At 41.9% G+C, this 25,704-nt stretch overlaps 1 protein-coding gene across 1 annotated transcript in view; it reads right to left on the bottom strand.

The window, feature by feature from the left end:
• XPNPEP1 (X-prolyl aminopeptidase 1) overlaps nt 1-25,704 on the bottom strand; it is a 297,380-nt gene that overhangs the window by 174,727 nt on the left and 96,949 nt on the right. Inside the window, exons 4-6 of the mRNA XM_069611759.1 lie at nt 19,450-19,513; nt 18,940-19,044; nt 1,852-1,944 (exon numbers count right to left, since the gene is read on the bottom strand). Of these exons, the coding sequence (XP_069467860.1) occupies nt 1,852-1,944; nt 18,940-19,044; nt 19,450-19,513 (262 nt within the window). The remainder of the gene's footprint in view (nt 1-1,851; nt 1,945-18,939; nt 19,045-19,449; nt 19,514-25,704) is intronic.

Genomic DNA, 25,704 nt, shown 5'->3' on the forward strand with positions numbered 1-25,704 from the left:
ATATGCAGATATAGTGTTGCAACTCGCCCTATGCAGCAAGGGAGAATAGCTTGCCCTGGAAACAAGACACAGAGCGACACACGTTCAATCCCCGGGTCCGCGCTTTGAAACCTCTCGCAATTAAGCGTGTTATAAATAACCTATCATATCGTATAGTTGATAGTTGTCACACTACATAAATATTTAGGAATATTCACATCAGCGCAACTAGCATAGTCACAGGTACCAGTACACTTAAAGTGACACATTACACAAACATCCAACCACAAAAGACCTGGTCATTCTTAGACCAATGTGCACTGCTATCAGAACTTGGATGGAGGTCTTTCCACCTCACCCTTTAGAGCAAAGATTTCCAGAAAATGTTCAAAAGCAACATTTATGTAGGGTTTGTCAAAGTTTCAACTAAATTTCACAACAAAATAGGTTTCTTAACGTTTCTGCCTTTTGAACAGTGATGCCCAATCATTTCTGCAACTTTTATGCTTTCTTTCTAAAACCGTCTATTAGATTTATTTCCTTTATTCCAAGTTCTGTTTTCAAAAAGCATGTTGCCCTTTTCCATTCCAGGAATTTGTAGTTAATGAGTTAATGATTTACTCTCATTGTGAATTTATTGAAGTCTGGTTTCATACACATTTATTTTGCTAAGGTTTGTATACCCATTCACTGTCATAACTAAAGTGAAATATTGTGCGCTGTACCAACTACTGTGCCACAAGTGTAAAGTTTTGGTGGCTTTTCAAAGCCACTGTCCCATCTTCGTTAATCTACTTGAACCCGATGTACAGGCCAGGCCGTGAAAGACATAGAAGAACCTCCTCATCCTTGCATCCTTTGAGAGTAAGAAAAAGTAATCAAAAATATATTGTTGGGGGTTAACTGCTATGGGTTGTAGTACTGGCTTTTGGAAACAAATGCAAAGGTTAAGCCTTTTTTCGACTTTTTACAACTCAATATCTGTTCTCTAACTTGGCAAATACTGGGTTGGGTGTGGATAAAAGAGGCACATTTTTATTGAAAATGTGTGTGAATGTGCATGGCAGCTTAATTTCCAAACACAGCTCGATAAACATTTGAAATCCATGTATTTGACTACCTCGCTTGCAGTGTGCGTGGACACATTTTAAGAGTGAGTTTAGCCAAGCCTTCAATGTAGGTCTGCCTTAAAACGCCTGCGCCTTTAATCATGAGAATTCAAGTGATGCATTCAAGTAGCTAATTATTTAAGTATGCCATTGTGAAACAGAGTGGTTAATTGGCACAACTATTTGCTTTTTACACAGGCAGGATATTTTTCTCAGTAGACATTTCCAAGTCACAGCAATGACATGGATCCATCCAACTATATGCATGGTGATAACTGGGATGGACAGTCAGCGAAGGCCTGGAACAGAAGAACATAAGCCCAAAGAGTAGACCAAATTGTTAGACCTGTGTATGGCATCTCAGTTGTGCTCAGTCCCTATGATAAAAGAGATGAGAATCCTGGAAAGGTTATAATTTGAATTGTTCAAGAGGTTCTTTTTCCATTTGCCGGAGTGAGATCATTTAGGTCAGGAAAAATTAATTTTTCTTCTCTGAACCAAATTTGGCATTTAATTGTTGATCAAGTTCCTATTAGGATTTGCATATTGTAGATCAAATATTCCTAACTGCAATATTTTAGGTTTAATGGGAGGCAAACAATTGCTTCGATTATGGAACAGGAAGCTGAATAACCTAGTAATCTACTTTTTTTCTAGTTCATATTCTTTCCATTCTATGTTTCTAGATTATTTGTGTGTGCTCTCTTTGACGAGTGGTGGTGAGATTTAAATGCTGGCATTTCACTGAAAGAAGAGCACATACCTGCGGGTATAATGAATGGATCCACCCCGACTTTAGAACCTTCTGGAAGAACGCTTACTAGCCAGTCTTCCTGGGTTGGGGTTTCCTTCAGACCTATAGAAAGTAAAGACAAGAATTACTTGAGAAAAATGAAACTGCATTATAAGCATATACTGTTTACCATGTGAATTTTGCATATATCCATTTGCAGAACATCTCAAAAGGTAATGCTATCTCTCTCTCTCTCTCTCACTCAAATGCATGCACTCCCTGACTCACTGGTATGAATGGGCACCAGCTCTGGTTCTCCCGGGTTCATGCTGTCTTTGTATTCATCACGTCTGCCATGTCAACATTGCTGTCTGTCTGTCTGTGTCTCCCTATATGTTCGTCTCTCCCTCTATGGGTCTCCGACCTCCTTCTCTGCCCCTACCTCTGTGGGCAAGAGGTACATTGTCCGGTGTGCTTTTGTTAGAGCAACCCAGCAACTGCAGAAAGCAGCGTGAGCAATTGAGATAAAAAATAGCTTAAGGTGGGATTTGGGTGTGGGACGATTGGACAAGATGCTGTTCTTTCAGGTCTAAAGTAAAAGGAGAGCAGCAGCAACAGAGGCTTCCCTCCTCCACCCGGATGTGGCAAACAGCTTGGTATTTGGAGACATACATTGTCATCACGTGTGTCCTGCAGGAATGTCACCATCAGACAGATGGCACATTGTCCACAGCGAGAGATGTTAAGGTGACACGACACAGATAAACTCTGCATTACTTTCTTGAAAGTCATGAAAACATAGACATTGTTATGGCCGTGTATGACGCTTATTTGGGAGTGCTACTTCATTTAAAGAGTAAGCATGGTTGACTTCTGACTTTTTCCAAATAGTGTACAAGAAGTGTATAGAGGAGGTCCCAAGCACGAGTCACACTCCAAACACCCATTTTTGAAGTACCAGGAACATTCATGTCGGAATATGTGACGTATGATGAACAAATAAACCAGCAGAGAGCCGCAGTTGGGCTCTGTCCAGTACCTATCAGACTGACAGCACCTATTGAAGTACCAACACCTAAGAAAACTTGGACAGTGAGGTACCCATTGAGAAAACCATATCGACAAATGAGACAGAATGAGGATTGTCAAAATGCAATACCTGAAGAAGCCAAACAGATACTAAAAGAAGACGAATGATGACATCATAAGAACCGGGACAAACTCCCATATAGAAGATAATGACGACCTGTGAATTATGAAGAGACTAAACACCATGGATAAGTGACATCCTGAGTTTAAAGTGAAATAATTGATGTCAAATGTCAGAAACTGTGCCATGAACGTGATGAGGATATCAGCCAGTTAAAATGTATACATAAGCAAGGAACCGCAAGAAGCAAGAATTCATGAGGCTTGCATAAGCTTAGTACTAAGATAGATTGCAGCAAACGCCACCTATACATATTTACCTCAAAAGGAGCACTTTATATAAGTATACTTACACTATGCACAAGAGCAGAATCGGCCAAAGGTTATTAAAAGGTATCAAGAGGAGAGCGTTGCAGCAAGCAAATCAAGAATTAAAGACAGAACGAAACTCAGACGAAGGCAACTCATGCCAAGAAGCCAAGGTCGTATCAGCTGAAATAGCCCAACAGTGGATACAATTAATGAAGGGAAGAACAGAGTATCCTATTCTGAAAGGTCAAGATAAGCCACAGAAGGCTGATGGCTGGCAAAATAAAACCAAATACACAAATTGCACAGAGAATAAGACGATTTCACGGTGTCGAAATCACGTGACCAAGCAAGCAGAAGGGATGAAACTTTCACACCTACGCATGGACTTGTGCCATGCCCAGACGCCTGGACTTTTCCAGACCAAGAAGCAGTATCGAAGCCAAAAAACAAAAATTATTGACACATGACCACTGAGGTGATGATTGACTGTTGCAATAATTGGAGGGAGGCTGGGGGTGCAGACGAACTACCTGCACCTGGCTGGCTATTTTGCACGCTGCTAAGCTACTGGAAAAGTATGAGTGGGGTTGACGCCAACCCAATCATAGTGGACCAAGTAATCTAGAGTCCTATAATTAGTAGAACCAATGAGACGTCATATTTTAGTGACGTCTGCAGTAGCCATTTTGAAGGGAGAGCTTAGATGCCCCACCTGACACTGCTTATCTAATCCCCACACTTTGTTACGATATACAGATATAGCACCTATATTAAAGTTACCTTCCTAGAACCAATAGAATTGCATGCCAGATTTTAAACATCACACGTCAGCAATGACAAGTTTTTTGTATAAATGATGTGCTTATTATGAAATTAAATGGAGTTGAAGCGAGGAGGATCGAGCGATTGCTGATATTCATTAACTCCCCATTTTTGTACTTGTCATTAAACAGACTCCCTTTGCCAAACCACTGAGTTGTAATTATTGATTTGATGCAAGTATTAATCTGCATCCCCATCCATCTCAAGGGTGCTGCTGCCTCATCTTAAAGTGCTATTGGGTAACCCCCAGCTCTATGGACCGGTTGGGGCCCTAGTGCACAAGTGCATATGAAGAGCTGAATGTCAAATGAAATATTTTCCCACTATGGCTCAATTGTAAGCGATTGCCAGGCACATTGGGCAAAGAGGGGGGAAGCCAATCTGAAAACTCCCAAAAGAGAAATCTGAAAACTAATTTGTTCAGTGGTCTCCACGAGGGGATGTGTTCAGTGGGTGTACTTCCAAGATGGCATTTTTCAAATTTGGGTGCAGACTCTGCTCACGAACCCTCAACATTATCAAGCAGCCCCCTTTCCTTGACAAGTGTAAACAAACCCTTTCTGATTACATAACGTTGAAGTTTTTTTCCTTCGAGTCAGTGTAATTAATTTCGAGGCTCCCTGACTCTTTTCTGCTCTGTTCAGCTATCTGCCAAGTACGCCACTAAGAACCAGAACTTATACTGCCTAAAATGAACTCAGTAGTCTGTTATGATTTAATAATGTCTTATATTATGTACAAATGTATTTACCAAACCATATTTTAATTCTACTTTAACATGGCATGTTCTTTACACGTGTCCTTGCAAACTTTCAAAGTTTGAGCCTATTAATCTTGTCTTTGCACAATGGGTTTCAGCCCTACCTGTATGAGCCCGAATAGATTCAGAAGGGAAATCGTTGAAAGAGAAAGGATTTGAGATGATGGGGAATCAGATGAAAGTTGTGGCGATCAATCGCTGGAGCCTGAACCCAGTGCATGGAAGACATTTCCACCTGGTGTACCGGCCATCGTTGTGAGGTTATGCTAACTGTGTTGGAGAACTGCTGTTGCAGAGAAAACTCTGGCTGCTTGTCCTACATTGCCGAAGGAGACGCCACCATGATGCATTACTGAGCTGCACGACTTCAGGGCCGCCTGCCTTACAAGATCTATGTTGCGAATGATGATGGTCCTTATGCACGAAATTCAGGCTACAGTTAGCTCTCGTAATCCAAGTAACGAGTATGTTTACTCTATATATGTTGGGTGTTTGACAACCAAGACGTCTAAAATTGCATGTTGTTCACCAACATCATTAAAACTTGGATGGATCATGAATGAAAGGATTTTTCTGAAAATGTAATACATTTCTCTTTCTAATCTCAAACTAACGTATTCATCATTAGATTTAACGTCCGAACAATTTAAGTTTCTTTCACTTGGAAGTTCAAAACAATATTTCCCCATTTCCCGAACAATTTAAGTTTCTTTCACTTCGAAGTTCAAAACAATATTTCCCCATTTCCCAAACTGTTTTTGTTGGAATGTGCGTTCACATTTTTAACTGATACCTAGTTGAAATCACAAGTACTGTCAGTACTTTGCACGAAAAGGTTCTTTTCTAAAGCATAACAATGCTTTACATTTTAAAAGGTAGTGGTAACAAAATCATTGCAATTATTGGGTTCAGTCAAGTAAACAATTGCTGTATCTCTTACACAGGTGGTAGAGGCTTGTGGCCTATTGTGTGTTTAGATCCTGGATTCCTAGAAGACTGGGATTCCCCGTTCAACGAGTAATACCTGCCTGTGTGGTTCGAGCCATTAAAACTGTGGATTTATACAGACAGTATGTCAACCGCAGCAGTACACTTTGCAGTTTGTCATTGCCATCCACTTTAGCAAACTAAATGAAAAAAATGAGTCGATATCGGGAAAGATTGGTGTGCTTTAAAAGTTTACTGGCCTATTGCACCCCTCACCCACATCCAGTATCAATGGCAGTTCGCACCTGTAGCCGTGTACTTGCAGGGGGGCTTGGAGGATGGGAACACTCAAGGTGCCGAATACCATGTACACCTCAAAGGGTTCTTTGGCACAGGGGCCATTGGCCGCATGGCCACCCCAGAGCTTGTCTCTCTAGACTCCCCTTTGAAGACCTTGTCCCTGCAATATACATCTCAGTCCTTTGACTGTGTTCCGGGTGTATTGTGCTTACCTCATCCACATCCATTCAGCCCTCCAGTACCAATGGCAGTTCGCATCTGTGGCCGAGTGCTCACAAGGGGGATGCACTGGCGGGATTGAGGTCAAACATTGTCAGAGCCCTCGTGGGTGTGAACAAACACGTCAGACATTCAAATACACACCAACTTCTGTAAGTCTTTATAAATACTGTGAAAGTTACAAAGAAAACATCTCTGAAATTGGCAAAACAGATATCGCCATCGATCCACTTTTTACCTTGCTTGCTGAATTGGCTCATCTGTTCTTCTAAGTAATGGTTAGTCACCTTTTACTACTGGTTTCTGTAATGTCAATGTTCACAGTTGGGCCACTTTCTATTGCTTTATACTCAATGTACACCCTATTCTCATTTTAATGTATTCAAAAAGTCTACAACATCCCAACCGTCCTATGTTTTTTTATCGCTGCAATTAGCACATAACATTCCATAGTATTGTTTTCAAATGTAATCTTTCGTAGTGCATGTTTTCAATGCATTTTTGCTTTAGGTGGCATTTTTTATAATGTAAAAAATGTTTTATCATCAAAGCAATGTGATGTCTGATGGGTTCTATGTGAAATGACCTTATTAAAGGTCTCAAGAGAAAAAGACCTTTACAATTTTGATTGATTTACTTTTGATAGAAAAACCGTCATTGTAAAGGTCTTTTTCTCTTGAGATCATAAAAAAAAAAAAAACAAGGGAAAACCGCTTTTTAAAATTTGGAGGGTTTCACCACATACTATTCTTCTACTGCAACCGGTTTGGTTGATGATGTATGAGAAGTGATAATGTACTGAATTATGTAAATAGTTAATTAACAATATCGTTTAAATTTAAGAGAAGTTATTGTTTTGATAATTTGCAATACTGGCAGTAAATTGCAAAGCATTAGATAAACAACCTTGTATTTTTTCGCAGAAATACATACAACAATGAACGTAAACCTTCAGAAGAGCTTACCTTGTTACTGATGTAAGGAAGGCATGGTATCAAATACTGAAGACAGACAAAATCACAGTTCAAGAGTGTTTATTGAACTTCAAATGGTTTGGTTGAACCGCTATCTAAACCTAAATCTAAGGATGGGAGAAAGCTACGACCATCAAATAATAACGCAGTCCCAGTCGAGTCTTTGTCAAATAAAAGGGCCTATACTAATAAACCTATTGCCAATCCTTACTTCTAAATATAAAAGGGTGTGGGACAATGGTGTATGCAAAATGAAAAAGTGTTCAAGGAATACGTCAGGACGGTTGAGCAGTTGGCTTTCCTTTCCCATGTTTTCAGCACGGGGCAAGGCGGCAAGTGTGAGCTTCGCACACACTCTTGCTTCTTGGCCACGAGGTCACAGTTCAAAATATAGGCATCAGGGCCTTCTGCCAAAGTCGCTTTCCTAATGAGTCTCTTATTGCAGAGGGCCTAGGTAACAAACAAAACACAAAAGTTCCTTTCCTTTGTCAAGGGTTTCACATTCACAAGTTCACAACTGGTCTCCCTCGCTCGGGCTCAGACCACAGGTCTCCCTCATCTGGGCTCGGATCCTCTTACTATCAGAATTGAAGACTTTTGAATGTGCAATGGGTTTTGCTTAAACCGTCACAGGACCACTTTGATTCACTTCACACAATTGTATTTAAAATCAATCTTCTACTTTCGTTACTCTTGACAGGATACCTTACATAGACTTTTGATTGAGCACATTTGTGGTGCCGGACCACTTTCAACGGTATTGTAACTTGCCTTTTCAAGTTAAAGCATTCATCGGCAGTTTAATTTTATTTGCGTCTTTCATGAAACGCGTTTAACAATGTTTGTTCCTGCGTTCGTCATACAATGTTGCCGCTTGCAACCTTGATTTCAACACTGACCAGTCTTGCATCCGTCTCCCCAAATCACCGGCCGTGTTGATCTCTCCATCACTTTTTTGTTCATGGATCCAAGGATGATTCCACAGCGTCTGCTGCTCCTCCCCGCCTTGGTCAGTTATGCGGGAGGGCCCTAGGTATGTTCGACACATAATGCAGGATTCATCAGTCTGGTTTCCAGGCCTTAGGCTTTCTGCCTTGTAGGATTCTTGAAAGTAACAGCGTCTTGCCGAAAAGGTCAAGGGTGCTTCCCTTCATGATTTATAATTCTATATCATATACCCTATTTTACATACAAAAGACTGCATGGTGTTCTTCCGTTGCAACATATCCTTGATGCCCCTTATCCTACGATTACTCACATTACAATATCACATCCATGTTACCATGTTTTGCCATCCATTCACTCTTTACCGACTTCCCTTCCCTGGCAAGCAACCCATTTCAATTGCCCAAGTAGCCCTTTGAGTAATTGCTTGAAAATATCCCCCTTCCATTACCCTGGTTTACATGTACATGCCAGATCACATTTGCCATTAATGTTATACAAGACACGAGAAGTTGTAGTCGGATGGCTGATGGTAATTGTAGCTATGGAGACTGCTCATGGACAACACAATGAAAGACGCCGAATTGACTTGACTTTTATTTTCACATATTGCATTTTCTTGTAAGATTTGGAGCATATTTTAACTCATGGAAGCAGAGCTAACTGCGTTAGTTGTCAGCCATGGTTAAGGTGATGGAGACGGAGTGAGTCTGACCAATAATTTGTGTTGTGCACGAAGCAGAGGTGCTTTCCTTCGAAAGACTTAACATTTTCAGAAAGGGGTGACAACGATGGCATATCAGATGCAGACATTCTCGCAGCCTTTCACAGGAAAGGCTTTAAGGGGACTATATTGACTACTATGTGCATAAAATATTACCATTAATGGGGCTATTATAATAATATGTAATACCCGACTGTTACATCCTTCTGCTCGTGTTATTGACCTGTGCACAAAAGTGAGTGCCACAATCTACCATAATTGTATTATTCATGGTTATTACAGGGGGTGCTACCAAACAATGTATTTGTAATGAACTCACAATAGCGCAAGAAGATCTGCAGAAAATTAGGGCAGCAAACATACAGAATGAAAGCAAGGAGAAAGTCTATTAAGATACAGAAGATTTGTACGTTCCAGCGAAGTGGCTGTAGATTGCAAAAGACCAAAAGGTTTATGTGCCACAGTGTTAGCCAACATTGAAATAACGGGCAAAAGAATATGTCATTTAAATGCATACTTTGCCAATGTGCACTATGAACATGCACCTATGACCTTTTCTCATTTTCATCTTACTGAGAAGGTCCACATGCGGCGGACACCCAGGCATGCCTGAAATTATGCATCAATGCAGACATCAAGACGATTGCTGGAATAGATCTCCACAGAAGCCACTAAGCCTCTTTCAAAACCGAAATGATGCTAGGCATGCTGGCATATTAGTGATGTAATTTCTTTTTATTGTTGCTCATCCCACGTGTGGCCATGGGTGCAACAGTCCACTGAGCCTTGGCAAAATCGCATTTGTCCCCCCCAAACCCCCCTTCTCGATTTGCCTGTGCCGTCTCAATATATTAACCCACCGCTTTTCATCCTATATCCATGCACCTGTACCTCATGCTGTAGTCATCTCTATATGTCAAGTATGATTACTGAAATTAGTTTGTGCATTTGTAATGCGCAATGAAGGTGGGTAGCAAATAGTTTTAGCCAACAGCAATACATACTTATCAGGTGTTGGAACAAGGTGCATTGAGTAATGTTGAAAAAGGTTGCATTGCCCCAACAGTGAAATTATTCAACCAATGGACAGAATTGCCAAAGTCGTCGTATAGCGGTCAAGGTGGAAAAGCCTGTTTTCCTGATGTGTATTTGAATTCTGTTTTTTTGAGAAAACAAAAGTGGCCCACGGTATCATTTTGCTTTTTTTTTGTTGCCCATTGCGGTATTGCAGTATTGGCGGTGTAGGGCAGTCTGAGCCAGTCTGCACCTCGCCTAGGCGCATCAGTGAAAAAATCTGGAAATGTGAGACCAGACGGATTGATGCTGTTAAAATAGAAGTACATATTTTGCTATGTGGAACACTTGAAATATTTAATTGTGTTTCACTGCACAGCATGCCATTAATATTGTTAATTTTTGTGGCATGTGTTCCCTTGAACAAAACTTGCTGTGGCTCGTTGTGAACACTGGATAAAAGGGCTCATTGTCATTTGTCCTTGAATCCACTGTACTAACAATCTGAATATCCACAAAGAATTGGTAAGATGCACTATATTGAAAGCGGACATAGGAAAGTTACATTTCTTTTAACGAGATCTGTCTTTCAAACCAGTTAGTCATTCGTCACATAGAGAACGGAAACTCAAGACATATTGCAAGCAAAGTTTTAAATAATATTTAGGCAAGTGAGGATGGCAAGTGTGCTGTATGCTACATGATTAACGATGGGACAGATAATGTTCAATTTGACGCAAAGAATAGACATTGTGCGTGTTAATTGTAACTTAAATTGATAGTTAAAATATTTATGTACTGTGTATATTCCATTATGAAGTGGGTACTGAAATATATTTTTGCATTCTCGATTTTACATAGTTCTATTCTACCGATGTGTGCCTGTCATGGGTTCAATCTTCCAGTTGACGGCTTCTTCAACCGTAATTGGACAATAATAATCATCAACAACGCATCAGTGATATCCATTATCTGGGTCCATCGCCACAGAAACCAATCTGTCCTTTTGTGGTTGCAGTAATAAGGAGCGACATGGCAGCCTAGGGATCTGAAAACATGCAGATGTGAAAGTGTTGCATTTGAAAGTGAAACAACTCCTTTCTTCTCACTAACGCAACGCCATGCACGTTGATCAAAAATCGTTGATGGAACATAAGAACTTTCTGTGAAGAATGCAAAGACGGGGATTAATCCATTGATGAACAGAATCAGCATTATAAGTTATTACAAATATTACACAGTTATACAAAAAACACAAACCATTCAATGTTCGCGCGCTATAACCGATACTGGAAAAATTCATCCATGTTTTTGTGGACACATTCTCCTCTTTTCAGTCTTATGTCAAAAATAAAAGTACTAGTTATGCTCTAGACAATTGCTGTTTTCTTCAAAATATACTTTTTGTGAAAAGAAACAAATGTTTTGAGTTGTGTGGATGTGTGTGTTTATATTCTTGATTCTGCGTTCGATAACGTTATGACGTGGGTGATAATAGGGTGTGTTTGGCTATGCTGCCCACCAACGTCATTAATAGATGGAGCATATCAATTTGGCTCGTGATGCCAGCTTTGGGGGCGGGTGATCTGAATTACTGCTCGGAGGGCACTTGAATTTAGGGCGATGGATCAATGGATAAGATTAGCACAAGATGGCTGTACTGGACCTGCTCTTTTCGCATATGTAAAAGAGAGAAAAACTGAGGGAAGATGCATTAGAATTTTATTTTAAGATCGAGGTATGCTCAAAAATACATGCCTGATCGATTGCGCCAATACAATTTCTGAGCAAAGTACTCCTTTAATGGCCCATATTTTAGTTTAACTTATTTTTATTGGCATTTATTAACTTACATTTGGTTACAATCAATTGTATTTTATCATTGCTGTTCAGGTTTGCAACAGTTGTTTGCATTAACATATTAACTCAACTATAAACAAACAAGAAAGGAAAAAACCAAAACAGTCTTCACATGGCGGTGGAGGGTCACTACTAGTGTCTTTACCACTCATGTTTGGGTGTTTGATGGACTTCTATCTCTTTATCTAGGAGGAGGGATAGTCACAGGGGGAATACGATCCGTTTGCAGCATCCACAATTTGAATAAGTTCTACATATATGTAATGTGTATATTCAAGGGGGTTTATCATCGGACGGGTGAAATATGTGCCACATCAGCGTTTTTCAAGTGTCGTATGCAACACTTGTATCTTCCTCAGATCTGGATATCGCCTCTCCCCATACTCCGGTTTCCACCTCAGCCCAATGTTCAAATTGCCTATGCCATCTCACATATTGTGGGCCACCAATATTTTTCCATGCCATGCAAATAGTTCTCTTGGCCAATATGCATGCCATGTCCATGAACTTAACTACATGTTTGATTTGACTCATTCTGGAGTAGAGACATAGCAAGCATTCCCCTGGGGTCCACTTATAGCGCATTACTCCATCTTTCTTGCAAGCTTGTTCTATCTGGTCCCAGAGTTGCCGCACCCGCCCACATTCCCAGAACATGTGCATTAACCCAGCCGATTCTGCGTTGCACCAAGGGCATAGCTGACTAGCAGAAGAACTGAACTTGGCCAACCTGAGTGGTGTCATATACGTGCTGTACTGGACAGTAAGTTGAATCAAACAAAATCTAGGATTCCTGGACACTTCTCTGGGTTAATGGTCCATAAACCAGTGTTACGCGCCTTATCTGCACTCAGGCTTTTAACGCTGTCTTCAGGGCCCATGATGCTCAGTGCAGCCTTCAGATCTGGTCTATTAAGATTAGTTATAATGCCTACAAGTCAACAACAATATTTAAATAAAGGCTTACTATCCTTTCGCACACTAATTTCAAGAACCTACCCGTTACCAAGCTTGCTACCATTTACCTGCTCGCTCAACTATGGCCTTTCACAGGGGCCAAGATCTGGGCTAGAACCCCCATTACATTGTAAGCAAGGGTGCTTCCCTGCCAACTGAAAGACTTTCCATGGTCTGCCTGATCTTTTTTATGCACCTTGTTTTATCACTCACCCTTGCCCTCTTTCCCCTTCCTTCCTATGTTCAAAGACTGGAGTTTGCAGAAACTCAAGTGCTTTTGTAATCTCACTGGCAGACCACACACACTGTTTTTTGAGGGTAGCAATCTCTATTAGGGTTGCAGTCCTGACTCGCAAAAATGTCCCATGCAGTTTTCTGGATTTTCGGTCTTCTCCTTTTAGGCTCTTGAGGTCTGTCTAGGTCAGCCCAGCGAGCAGGCTACGGAGGGAAGAGAAATTCTGGGGCATGCCTCTGTATACCACCTATGGAATCAGTATCGCAGATTGCTGGGAGGCGTTCCTTTGTTCACAGAGTCTCTCGCACCCTATGTCACACCACACAAATGGCAAACCTTGCCTCAGTGTGTCACACCAAATGGACACCAAATGGACAGTGTTGTACCCTGGTGGTGAATATGCATTGGCAGATACAATGGATTAACTTGTATGGAGTGTGAACACTTTACCAGTCATATGCAGGTAGGTGGAAGCCAGCCACTACATGATGTGACATCTGGAGCATGTGTAGAGTGTGGATTCCCCAGAGTCAGCCTTTTGCGCAAACCACTGTGGGGTCTCCAGATTACAGGAAAGCAGAAGGAGAAGCATACCAGGAGACAGTCAATGGTTTTGTCATGTATTTTCAAAACATAATGTGGAGAATAGCGAGTGAATGCCTCACATGCTGCGTTACTTCCACGATTACTAATGTGTAACATGCGCATAAAAGATCGGCTTCTAGAGGGCTATCCGTGTCACATAATCACAAAAAGCCAGAGCCTAATGTGTGCTGCGTTTAACAGCAATATATATTTAACAAGTGTTAAATTTAGGAATGCTCATTGAAAATACTTGAACGTGTGATTCATAAAATACTATGGGCCAAGTGAGGCCTGTGTTGGGATGCGCGTACAGCGTCCCAGCCAGGCAAAAAGGTTCAGGTTGAGGAAAAACGATTAACACATACCATTGTGGGAACAGACAGAGGTTTACACAGTAGAAAGCGCATGTATTGTTTTAGTTCATTTTGACACATAAGGCCCAGTATATCTGGAACAGAATAGAACCCAGGCCCTGATGTGGAGCTGCGTCTCTGTTTAGCTCCGCTCAAAAATCAAATCCCCCGCCCCATTTCCGAGGAAAGAAGCAGAGGTTTAAGGCACCATCTGTCCACAGATAAACACTGATTGTATCCAGCTGCAATGCTTGAACTTGGTGGGAACTGAATGTTTACTGCAGGAAGAGCAGGAAGGGATGCACCCTTTGAAAGACAAATTCATGAGAATAGGGCCTACGGTTTTGCAATGCCAATGGCCAAGGAGAAGATTTAGAGTACGATTGCCCCCACCAAGAGTGGTCATCTTATTTTCATGTATAGAGCGCAGATACGCCAAAGCATCTTGGAACTACAACAGGGTTAAAAGGCAATATTACAGTATTTAGAACTAGTAAGTCTTTAACACGCGGCAGAAAGCAAAGTGATCTCTCACAGCATGGAGAAAGAACAGGATAGAGTTCCATCATTTGGCTGCTGCCAGAGAAATATCGACCGCCCACCCGCTCAAACCGGCAGCGAGGCACCGGGAGAAGGCATCTGTCCCGAGAAAGAAGCCCATGGGGTAGTTGATAGGGGCAGAATATTTCCTGCAGTTACTCTGTCCCATGGCCATGGAAGGACAGGTGGACCATGCAGAGAGATTTAAACTGCACCCGTTGTTGTACAGGTAGCCAGTGAAGTAAACAGAGAACCGGCAAAATATGAGAACCATATGCAGTGCCTGTACAAATCTGGGCGGCAAAGTTATGATGAAGCTGAAAACGACAGAATAAGTAAAGAGGGCAAGCAAGAAATCAGGAGTACGGTAGTCTAGCCCGCTAAGGACCAGGGAAGCTGTCACCAAAGGATGGAAGTGGGCCGGGAGAAATGGATCCCATATCAATTACAAGTAAACACACAACCAAAGCAAATAAAGTCCTGAAATTCAGACTCAAGAGCGGTGTCCCAGTCACGTCATTAATGGGCACTTAGGGTTTGAAGGAGAATAGTGGGAAGCTATGTCTGGAACGTTTCGTGTGTCGTTTTGTCCCCAGCCAACTGGGTCTGCCTCAAGTCTGCCCTCTGGGTTGGACTCTCCGCAGAATCCCATTTTTTCATTACCCTTGTCCCTGGTCCTCCCTTTCACCAATTTCATGGGTCTCTCCTTGGGATTTCTGCTCCAGCTCCTGCTGCTCCCTTTGCAAGCTGTGTCCAAATGAGCCAATGTATGGGGAGACAAAGTTTAAAGTCAGGTACTAGAGGTGCCTTGCATTAACACTTAAAGCAAAACAATAGGAGGGACCAGATGAAATTAAAAAATAGTATCAAATTTTAATAATAACGAAGAGATCGGCAGGTATAAAACATCCAATTAAATGAATTGGTCCATGACAGTACATATAAAAAAACTTCCAATGTACAAACAACAATAGGGAATACATAACAGGATTACATGGCCACTTTACAAAAATATTACCAAAAGAATACGACCACTGTGGGTACTCGTCTAGCAACAAAGTGTAGTACCCATCCACATATGGATCAATATGTCATATAATATAATCCCTGTTTAAAGTCCAGAGATGTGTCTCGACATGTTTCTGTTCCGTAGGACAAAGTGTGGAACATTCATCAGGAGGTAACAATTCAACAGTATAGCTTATTTTACAAGAAATGGTGGTACACAGATTCATTCAAGCCTCATAGTACCTGAGAGGGATAAAAACAACAATAAACATCCAAGAGTTAGTTCATGACTCACTATGTACTTGGGTAGGTTCAAACAATGAACTTGGCAACAACAAAAGGGTAAAATTACCTATGGTGGTGCCAGTGGGGGCTCTCTACTTAAATTAGTAGGTGTAGGGAGGCGGCCATCGCGACCCTACAAAAAATGTGGATGAAAATTGCAGTAAATGATACACAATCCAGCCTACTAGCACATATAACATAGCAGAAAATACCTAGAGTATGACGCCCAGGAGAGTATCAGTAAAAATATATAACCACCTCTTAGAGAAGGGGCCGATAGCAGTGTGTTACAACTCGGTGCCTAGAGGGCGAAGAGAAGCGGGGGATGACCGTGAGGGTGGGGATCTACAAAGCGTTGTAACCCTTGCAAGCAATTAGCCCGAACTAGGAAGATACCAGAAGGGTCCCTAAATCCGTGTATGGTGAGAGATAGAACAGAAAAGTGTAATCGTGCATATCCGCGGTGACCGGTATCGGGAACAAACAATGCAAAACACTTTTCCTTTTAAGACGGAGGAACTGACCAAACGGGAGGTTATCTCGTAAATGTTTAATGTGATGGCTGGAATAATCCAGAAGGGAATTCCTGTCTGTGGGTTTGCGATAAGGTTTTATTTTCAGAACGCCATTCAGGTGGTAAATGGTAAGATCCAAAAAATTAGTAAACTCATTGCTAGAAGTCATCGTAAATTTCAGATGGGGGTTGAGACCATTAAGCCAGGTGAAAAAGTTGTTGGCTTCATCCTTTGTACCTTTCCACAGTACCAGAATATCATCAATATAGTGACTCCATTTAGTGGTGTTTCTGCTGAAAGGGTTGCCATTGTCATAAATATGTCTTTTTTCGAAAGTTTCGACATAGAGATTGGCTACACTAGGTGCCATAGTGGCACCCATGGCAGTGACCTCGATTTGTTGGTAAAATTTCCTGTTGAACTCGAAGTAGTTCCATTTTAGTGCGAGTTCCACACACCATAGGATAAATGAGGTGGGTACAGGATCATTATCTGTTCGAGTAAGGAGTGTTTCTTCTATGGTGTCAACTGAGGCTTGTTGGGGGATGTTGGTATATAAGGAAACAACATCTAAACCCATGAGTAGATCAGTCGTAGGGTCAAAAGGCAGATTCTCATAGCTGTTAATAACGTCTCTGGAATCTTTGAGGTAGGATTGCATTTTTTGTACATATACTTTCAAGTAATGGTCAGCAAAAATTGAAAGTGGTTCAAGGACAGAGTCGATGCCCGCTACAATAGGTCGTCCAGGTAGGTTATGAAGGGTTTTGTGTACCTTGGGAAGGGTGTAGAACGTAGGGATGCTCGGTTTTTTGTTGACAAGAAAGTCTGCTTCTTGTTTTGAAATCCATTCACGATCTTTGGCCTTGCCCACTTTATCAGCTATCAGTCGTAAAAGTTCTGGAGTTGGGTCTTGTGTGAGCGGGTGGTAGTATGAGGTATTGCTCAGTTGTCTCTCGCATTCATCAATGTAGTCGGTCCGGTTTAGGATAACAATTCCTCCCCCTTTATCCGCCTTTTTTATGATGATTGTGGGATTGTTGGACAATGAATCGAGGGCTTTTCGTTCCGAATTCGATAGGTTGTGAAATGCTCTCTGGTGGTTCTTTTCCATAGCGGTAATATCCGAAATGACTTTCCTTTCAAACACGAGTGAATCCGGGGAGAAACTCTGAGAAGGAGGATAAAATGTAGATGGATTGCGTAGACCTGTACAGTTAAGAGGTCCTTCATTGATGGTGTTATTGAGGGGAGTGAAGAATTCCTTAAGGTGGATTTTTCTCATCAACTTCTTGAATTCAATTTTGGAATTCAAAGGGATCATGTTCCTTCGTCATGACAAAGCCCAGCCCTTTATTCAAGACTTGTTGTTCCCTTTCAGTAGGTATGTAATTTGATAGATTGATCAGAAGCGATTCCCGCTCCGTGTTTGTTTCGAACCGTCGTCCCAATTGCTTCTGTTCTGGGCCTGATATAAAAAACGACCTTGGTTTTGTCTTCTGCCTCCATTGGTTTGTCGTCTTGTTGGTTGACCACGGCCCCTTCTGTTAGGAGTTTTGTTGCCTGAAGATGTACCTTCTCCTGCATCATCCGGGTCGCTGCTGTCGTGGCTTGTGCTATAGGACGTGTTACGGAACCTCACCCGATTTCTGCACTTGTGGGGTTTTCTCATTTATTTAATTATTTCTTTTAGAGTTTGAGCTAAGATTGGACTTTTACAAGAATGTTTTCAATTTTTCAATGGTCTTGGAAATGGTTTCAGTTTAAAGTCCATGTTGGTTTTTGATCTGTGTACTGGTGTTTGTGACACACCAAGTCGGGCACATAACAAAGACTTTGGGCCTCAATACAAGTTTAGAATTTTTTCGGGGGTAAATCTGAAAAAATACAGCCGAACGGAATTACTCTTACCGCCACTTGGTCCTGTGGAGTTACCATGGGATTAGAAGTGGTAGTAATTCCCCATTTTTGAAGTCCATAGGACTCTGAGGATTTCTGGTGTTATTACTGCATGGTAAACAAGGATTTTCAGCGCTGGAGATGAATCCACCATTTTCCCCTCTGTAAACCAATAGTTTGGAGGTGCAGTTACAGCCGTTTTTGGCCACACCACCAATTCATAATGAGGCCCAGTGTGAGCAATTGGGGCGGAGGTTTGTTTAAAGAGTGGTGCAGACCCCCGCAATTGGGGGTTGGGTGCCCTTTTACCCAGTAGCATCTCAGAGATTTGGACAGAGGTTGGGTATCCAAGACTAGCCTGGCCTGCTGGACTGGTGGATTGGGTAGGGTTTAGAACCTAGGACTGGCCTTGACTGAACAGAGAAGTGATTGTTTGTTAGATGTGCCAGCATTAGGAGGGTGTGACCTTAAGAATTTATGTAACTGCCCTCTGCCTTCAAAACAACACAGGGGACCTCATTACACCCTTACAACCAAATAGCTCTGTCAATCTGCAGACTTTCTGCCTTTCATGTCTCATGGCAATATAGAACATTAGACCACAGTTAACATTGATGCATCATACTTCCATATCGCTGAGATATAGAAACACTGTGCAAATGTAACTTTCTCTCTAGAACAGGGAACATTAATTGCTGTAGAAGTACATTTCAAATTAGCCAGCAGCTCACCTACCCATTTTCATGAGTGTCCAGTTGCTGTCCATTTGTTGTGATGCCTGCAGAAAGTAGCGCCCATCAGTCCACAGTGCCGCACTTTGCTCTGTAATAATAGCTGTGCCTGTTCAAGAAGAACAAGAAAAGAAGGGTAACGCGATGTGCAAAGAGACTCGTGCATCTCGGCTTCCGTAGCCAACATACATTGGTAATGGTTCAGTGCAATGCAAAGACTTTCTGATGGAAGAGGACATTCTGGGTTATAAACTCTAAGGAGGGAAGGCCATCATCATCACCTATACAATATTAGTGAGCTTGCTCCAGAGTGTGCTTAATAACATTCCTCCTGCAGCATTGCTTTCTATGTGGCTTTCTCAGTGGGTCTGAAGTTTAATAAAGAACTATATTAAAACCACCTCCCATGATGAAGGTTCATTTGGCAGTTGTGTATGGCAATGGTAGGGTACATTTCATCCGAATGACTTGAGGACAGAAAAAGAACAATTGCGGGAAATGTAAGGTGACTTACCAGCTGAGCCATCAAATCCAGATATAAACTCACGTCTACAATCACAGGGAGCTATGTATTCACTCTGAAAAACATATGATTCAGAACATTAGATACACCGAGTCACACAGATGATCTAGGCGCATGATAATTAATAATATAAAAAGAAAAATAGTACAAGGGGGCGAGGCTCAAGCTTACTGCTCACAAGGACATTGAAATGTGTCTTTAGATAAAACAATATTCGAGTCACAAAAACGATCACATTCAGAAATTCAAACATAATATTTGGGCAAAAAGTCTCAATCAACTAGATAAAAAGAGAAATTCAAAACCATCTGACAGACATTACAAATTAGTAAACAATGTTATTTGGCATCTGTAGAATTAATCAGATTTAAAATAAATGAATAATAGTATATTTGTTCGAATTTCGGCTGTATGAAAATTTTAAATACATATACCATTCGGTGCAATTATAGTGAACAAAGGGTTGTTTTCCCACCCCATGTTCACTATAAAGGCATTGTGGGTGTCCCCTGTCCCCGATACAATAAAGTTACTATAAAAAGGACCATGCAGCGCCGGTTCCCAATAAGTGAGGGGAAACAGCATTGCAGAGGGACGGAGTAGTAGGTGGCACAATGCAGTGTGCCGCCAACAGGTTAGGAGTCGGGTGGCGGGGAGCTATGAATTAGCCGTGGCGCGGATTTCCAATACAGGGTTTCCGCATTCACTAATTTCGTCATTCGGTTAAGTCATGGACAGCCATGATATTTCATGTCATTCCAAAGCACCAATGTCTTGGCCATGGTTACATGCGGTTACTTCCTGCCAAACTCAAATTAAGTAGTACACATGTTGGGCACACTGATGTTCATGTTTTTGGATTAAAGACGGAAAGATGTCCTTCATGCTCCACAGTGAGGTGGCCTTACTGTGGCATAAGGCACTGCACAAGGATCAAACTATGTCGTAACTTTATGGTAAGAGTCCTGTAACAGTCGGCTGCTAGCACAGACTCAATTTAAAATCGATTAGGAGAATATCAAATCATTCTCCCCCATTTCTAAATTCAAGGCTAGCAAAATATAGTATGCTACCACAGATCCACAGCAACTGATCCTACCCTTTTGTTCTCAATTTATTCACCTTTCACACAGTCTTTCAACAACTTTCCACCCGAAGATGGCGAGGGAAATACTTTGAGCCAGAGTTAAGCAACCTGAATAATTCTTGGATCAGCGTTTACCAAGAGTTGGTTATTAACATCTGAGTGGCTACAAGTATTTCCTAATTAGTTTTAAAAATGCTAAATACAGCCGTAATGAGCATGAACTCGGATTTAATCCCATTACTTAGCTGAGGACGTAAACATTCTTACCCAACATGGCCATAGGTCTTTGTCCTTAGATATTGCTGCCCCAACCATTTTGAAGATACAAATAAGTAAACCCCAAATGCATTATGCACAATTGATCAAAAAACTAAAACGCAGGTAAAGAAAACACAGAACAAGGATTTAAATCTAATGTATGACCGAGATAACGAAAACAAAATTAGTTGCAGTGGTCAGCCCTGATATGGATGATCACTCAGTCAACCCACCTTAAGAGGACTGGCTCTGTGGCATGTACCGTTACAGCTATGTTGCAAAACGGCTAGTGAAACCAACTTACAAGGGAATGGATGTTTCATAAGTCAAAAGACGACAACATTTTGCATATAGAAGAGGAAGCAATTTTGGGTATAACACTCGTTTAGAGCCTGGGGCTCACAGCAAGAAGATCTAACTGGTGTATGGGCTCTGAAGAATCAATGGTATTCCCCCTCCGCCCCAAAGGGTGAGCCACCCCCTTTGACGCTAGGGAGGTGAGACTGCTCCGCAATAACCTCCCTAAGGTGGACAAGGACCCACATTCCTATGAGGAACTCCCTAGATTGCTCATAATCGTGGTGTATATGGAATTGACTGCTGAGATGAAAGTAACATCTTTATATGTTACTGCAGGCAATGCTGAAATGAGTATCAGAAAGAAGAAAAGACAATGGGTCTTATTCTAAGTCGGCTGGTCCAATAAACATGTGCTGGTATTGATGTGTACCAGCACTTTACCGGACCAGCCGACTACAAGTTTGCCAGTCGGGCACCAGTGTCAACTCCAGTTTAAAGCTGGAGGTAAGGCAGGCACCCCACTGACAAAAAACGTTGTCATTGCCGGTAATTATGGCAAATCCCCTCAAGGAGTCCTATGGGACTCCATTAACGGGGGTGAACACCGGCGCTCGTAATCGGCAGCAGTGCCACCAGGCCAAGTGCCGGAAACAGTAAGAGCCTTTGCCATTCCCCCGGCGGGGTTACCTATCAGGATACCGGCAAGGTTAGAATGAGCCCCAATGTCTCTTTAAGACGAGACATATATTTAGCTGAGGTGAATGGAGCAAGAAGTAGGAGAGAGTATGGCTCACAAGGGAGCCCCCTGACGTGTACATGCCTTGGTGGGGTGGAATAGAGCCAAGTTGCGGAGCTGGCGAGAATGACAACAGCGAAACCACTGCCTGAGAAGCTGTTAGGCAAAGTTTGTATGCAGTACACTCTGGGACCACTACACACAACTAGGACTACAGGTGTAAGCAAACCAACCTTTGGTACAAGTCTGTACTACACAGTTTTGGTAGCGAGCTGAGCAGCCAGGCTTATCTCAAGAGGGGATGTGAGCTGTAATGATGTTACACAGAGGTCTACAATCACAGTTGATCAAATAAACTCTTACACTCAAGGTTTCTTGGTTAAACACTTATTAATTTATGTAACAGTCAGTTATAAAACATTCAATAGAAGGAGGAAATTATATAATCATACACAAATATACTTCAGTACTGTACACTTTAAGTTTCTGAATCAGATAAGACCCTTTTGGGATGGCCCACAGACACAACCTACACCCACAGGTGACGTTATAACAAGGTGCTGGGAACATTAATACCTTAGTGTTGGCATTCAGAATACTTTTCAAGAGGAGTAAAAAGACAAAGGTTATCAGAACATCAGAAGAAAGGCTACACTTATTCCTAGACAGTGCAAATACTTTTGAGCTCACCAGAACAGTCAATTCAATACAATAGGTTAGGCCAAAGTCAATGGGTTAAAGTATTGGATAGGATAAAGCTGTTCTGGTAAGTAAACGGGTAAAGTCTCTGCAAAGGTTCTCAGAAGTAGTTGTAAAAAGAAGAATCATATGTTGGGTCACAAGCTGATTAGGCCTGCGAGTTGCAAAGGTTTCAAGCACTTTCACCGCAAGTAAGTTCTCTCAGTCTTGTTTCACAGTACCTTACAATGAAGAAAACGAGGCAGCTGATGACTTCTGTTCCTGGCAGATCTCGCTGTTCCTGGGCCTCGGTCGTGGGGACAAGAGCGAGGACGTCGGGGGACTCCTGCACTGCTTCTGGGACAGTCAAAAAGCTTGCAACTGGCAATATTCAATTCCTTTGGCTATTTTCCTTAAAAGTAAAGCATACAAACTAATGTCCCTCTCTCTGGTTATCTTCGACCAGCTCCGAGATGAGTGTCCAGGTGGCTTACTTTAGAGTTAATTGGTCCTACAAACTCAAAAGGGAGAAGTTGTCCTTGTAGGGGCTTCTCCGTCGATGTGAACTTGGCAATTCGGTCCTGCATCAGGGCTTCACCGAGCAAACCAACGGTCCAGGAGTTGCAGCAGCCGTCCTCTTCAAGCTCTTCTTCAGTTCCTTCGTTCCAGAGGTCGACTATGCCTTCCAAGCCAAGAGACTTGACTTTTATTCAGTTATCTGCCAATCATTCCAGCCTAGCTGTGACTCACCCAGCAGGGAGGCTGTCCTTGTAGGACAGTCAGCCAGCCAATCACTACAGAGTGCATTTGGGTCTCCCAGGAGACTAAGCACAGGGAGTTTCAGGCACCTCCCTCACTTCTTCCCTACCTCAGACACTCGGGCGCCAGAGGCGGTTTCCACTCATAAAGCCTGCCAAAGGCAAATGAATAAAGAGACCAAACCTGGTTTGGCGCGCAGAGAAAAAGTTTAGAAGGACCTTTCCACAAAGAAATGGCGAAAAAAGAAGACCGGTACCTGTTTTTACAGAGGGGGCTCAGGCGCCATCTTGAAGAACATGGCTCCCGCGATTTAACACTCCCGGAGCTACGAATAGTTTGCGGTCAGGAAAAATCATGGTAGTTTGTTGTAAAACCAATGCCACCTGCCATTCTGAGAGTAAAGGGTAGCATTTGACTGCTACGCGAGTATCTAGACACAGGGAATATTAGGTAACCCCTCCAGCACTCTATATTAAGATAGGGTGTGCTGGGTCTAGGAATTTAAAAGACTAGTAAAGTCAATTTCACTTTACTTACTTTGGGAAACAGTAGTTTATCCCAGAGAAGGTATTTAAACCTTGGGAAGTCTAAAAGACATCCCTGTGCCACTGCACTGAAGGTGCTGTATGACAATTGTAAAAGATGATGCCTATGGAGTTGGTTAGACTCGAAACACACAGTGTAAAATCACATTAAAATACATGGGAGAGTGGAAAAAAGGGTCACACTCAAAAATCAAGTCCTCAAAATCCAGCAAAGTTGCTGGGGGTCTCTAAGGTGAAGGGAATTAGCACATTTTTGAGAATTCTCCTTAACAGAAGCAACAAGTATCCAGGAGCTGGTTGTGGTGCGACCACGATTGCCTCTTGGTGGGCAAGACACCCACTGAACAAAGCAGAGTATCAGAACTGGGAGCGTGAGAAGCACCCCATTGCCCGTCTCCCTAGACGGCTGGAACGCAAGTTGTTCCCCAACGCAGATGAAAGTACCAGGGAGAACGGAAAAAGCGGGAGGCCGCCGGGGAAAGAGTAAATGAAGAGTACAACTCGTCCCAGTCAAAGAAAAGATATGAAAAATGTAAGTTGTTTGATTACCAATGTGAAAGGTTCATAAATCAAGTCACAAATAACCCAGTGAGAAGAATAAAGAGGGATTGGAGACAATTACCCAGGGAAAAAGATAAAGGAAGAATATAAAAGAAAGAACCCAGGAGAGGGGGAACGTAAAAGGTGACCTAGTACCGCATAAAGTAGCCAAGGATACATTGGGAGACTGTGAAACAGTCCTAAGTGAAGACAAGGCACACTGTAAGAAGCATATGCTTAAAGAGAGCACCAAGCCCAGAAGTGTTTTAAAAGAGCTCATGAGGAGATATCCAGAGCTTACCAAAGAAGGATGCATAAAGTAACTCAAATATAAGAGACATTTCCATGCAGAGACTATCAGGAACTACGAGAAGTATAGGGGAAGAAAGAACGTCTCTTGGCAGAGTTCAAATTGGTTAAACTAATGATCCGGTAGAGATAGGTTTGGACCAAGGACATTTTTACTTTAAAAATTCCTGATGACAGACGAGCACCCTTAGTTTCTTTAGATAGACAGAGTGATCCCTTTAACAATAGGGAAAGTTAGGCCTTTTCACAAAATGTCATTAATTAAAAATTCATAATGTCCTTAATGAGTCCTACTCCTTCCAACCCATCACAACTCAAAGTAAACAAAAGTAATTTGGGCTGTATTCAGAAAAATATATAGTGTGTGGGGAAAAGCAGGTTGTCAAACAGACAGGAACAATAATGTAATACTATCAAATCTCTTCAATGAAGATCACATGGTGAAAAATAAAAGTCTTATTACTCTCCCTGCATTCATATCTTTCATGCACAAATCGGAGGACTGCCTTTTGTTTGAGCCATGGATGTTAAAGTACAACATACAACATGTAGTTCTCAAGGTTGGCACAGCGAGTAGAGCACTCTCTTTGACATCCGTGCAGAGCCTGCTGATGCAGGTTCGAATCCCGGCAAGGCCGAACTCAGCCTTTCATCCTTCCGAGGTCGATAAATGAGCACCACACACCGTGGGTAATAATAAGCAGCGCTCAGATACCTGAGGGTTTGTAGCGCTATATAAGTGCCAAATTAATTAAGGTTAGGTAACAATCAGAGACCAAACTAAGCAAATCACAGGACAACTGCATAGGGAATATAATATTATAATGTAGCCCAAGTGGGGTGGTTCATCTGCGCTCAATATTAGGATTTTGAATAATTCCAATAAGGGTGCTTCTTAAATACAAATTTGATATTTATTTCTGTGCTACATTCCAATCATAGCAGGTTTAAACAGATCATCTGTATACATATCATCGGGTCATTAGCTTTCATCACATTTGATCATGGCTGTTACTTGGATCATCTCTCAGAAT

This window comes from Ambystoma mexicanum, chromosome 8 (assembly GCF_040938575.1).
Source record: "Ambystoma mexicanum isolate Mex_15411 chromosome 8, UKY_AmexF1_1, whole genome shotgun sequence".
In the NCBI taxonomy this organism is placed as follows: domain Eukaryota; kingdom Metazoa; phylum Chordata; class Amphibia; order Caudata; family Ambystomatidae; genus Ambystoma; species Ambystoma mexicanum.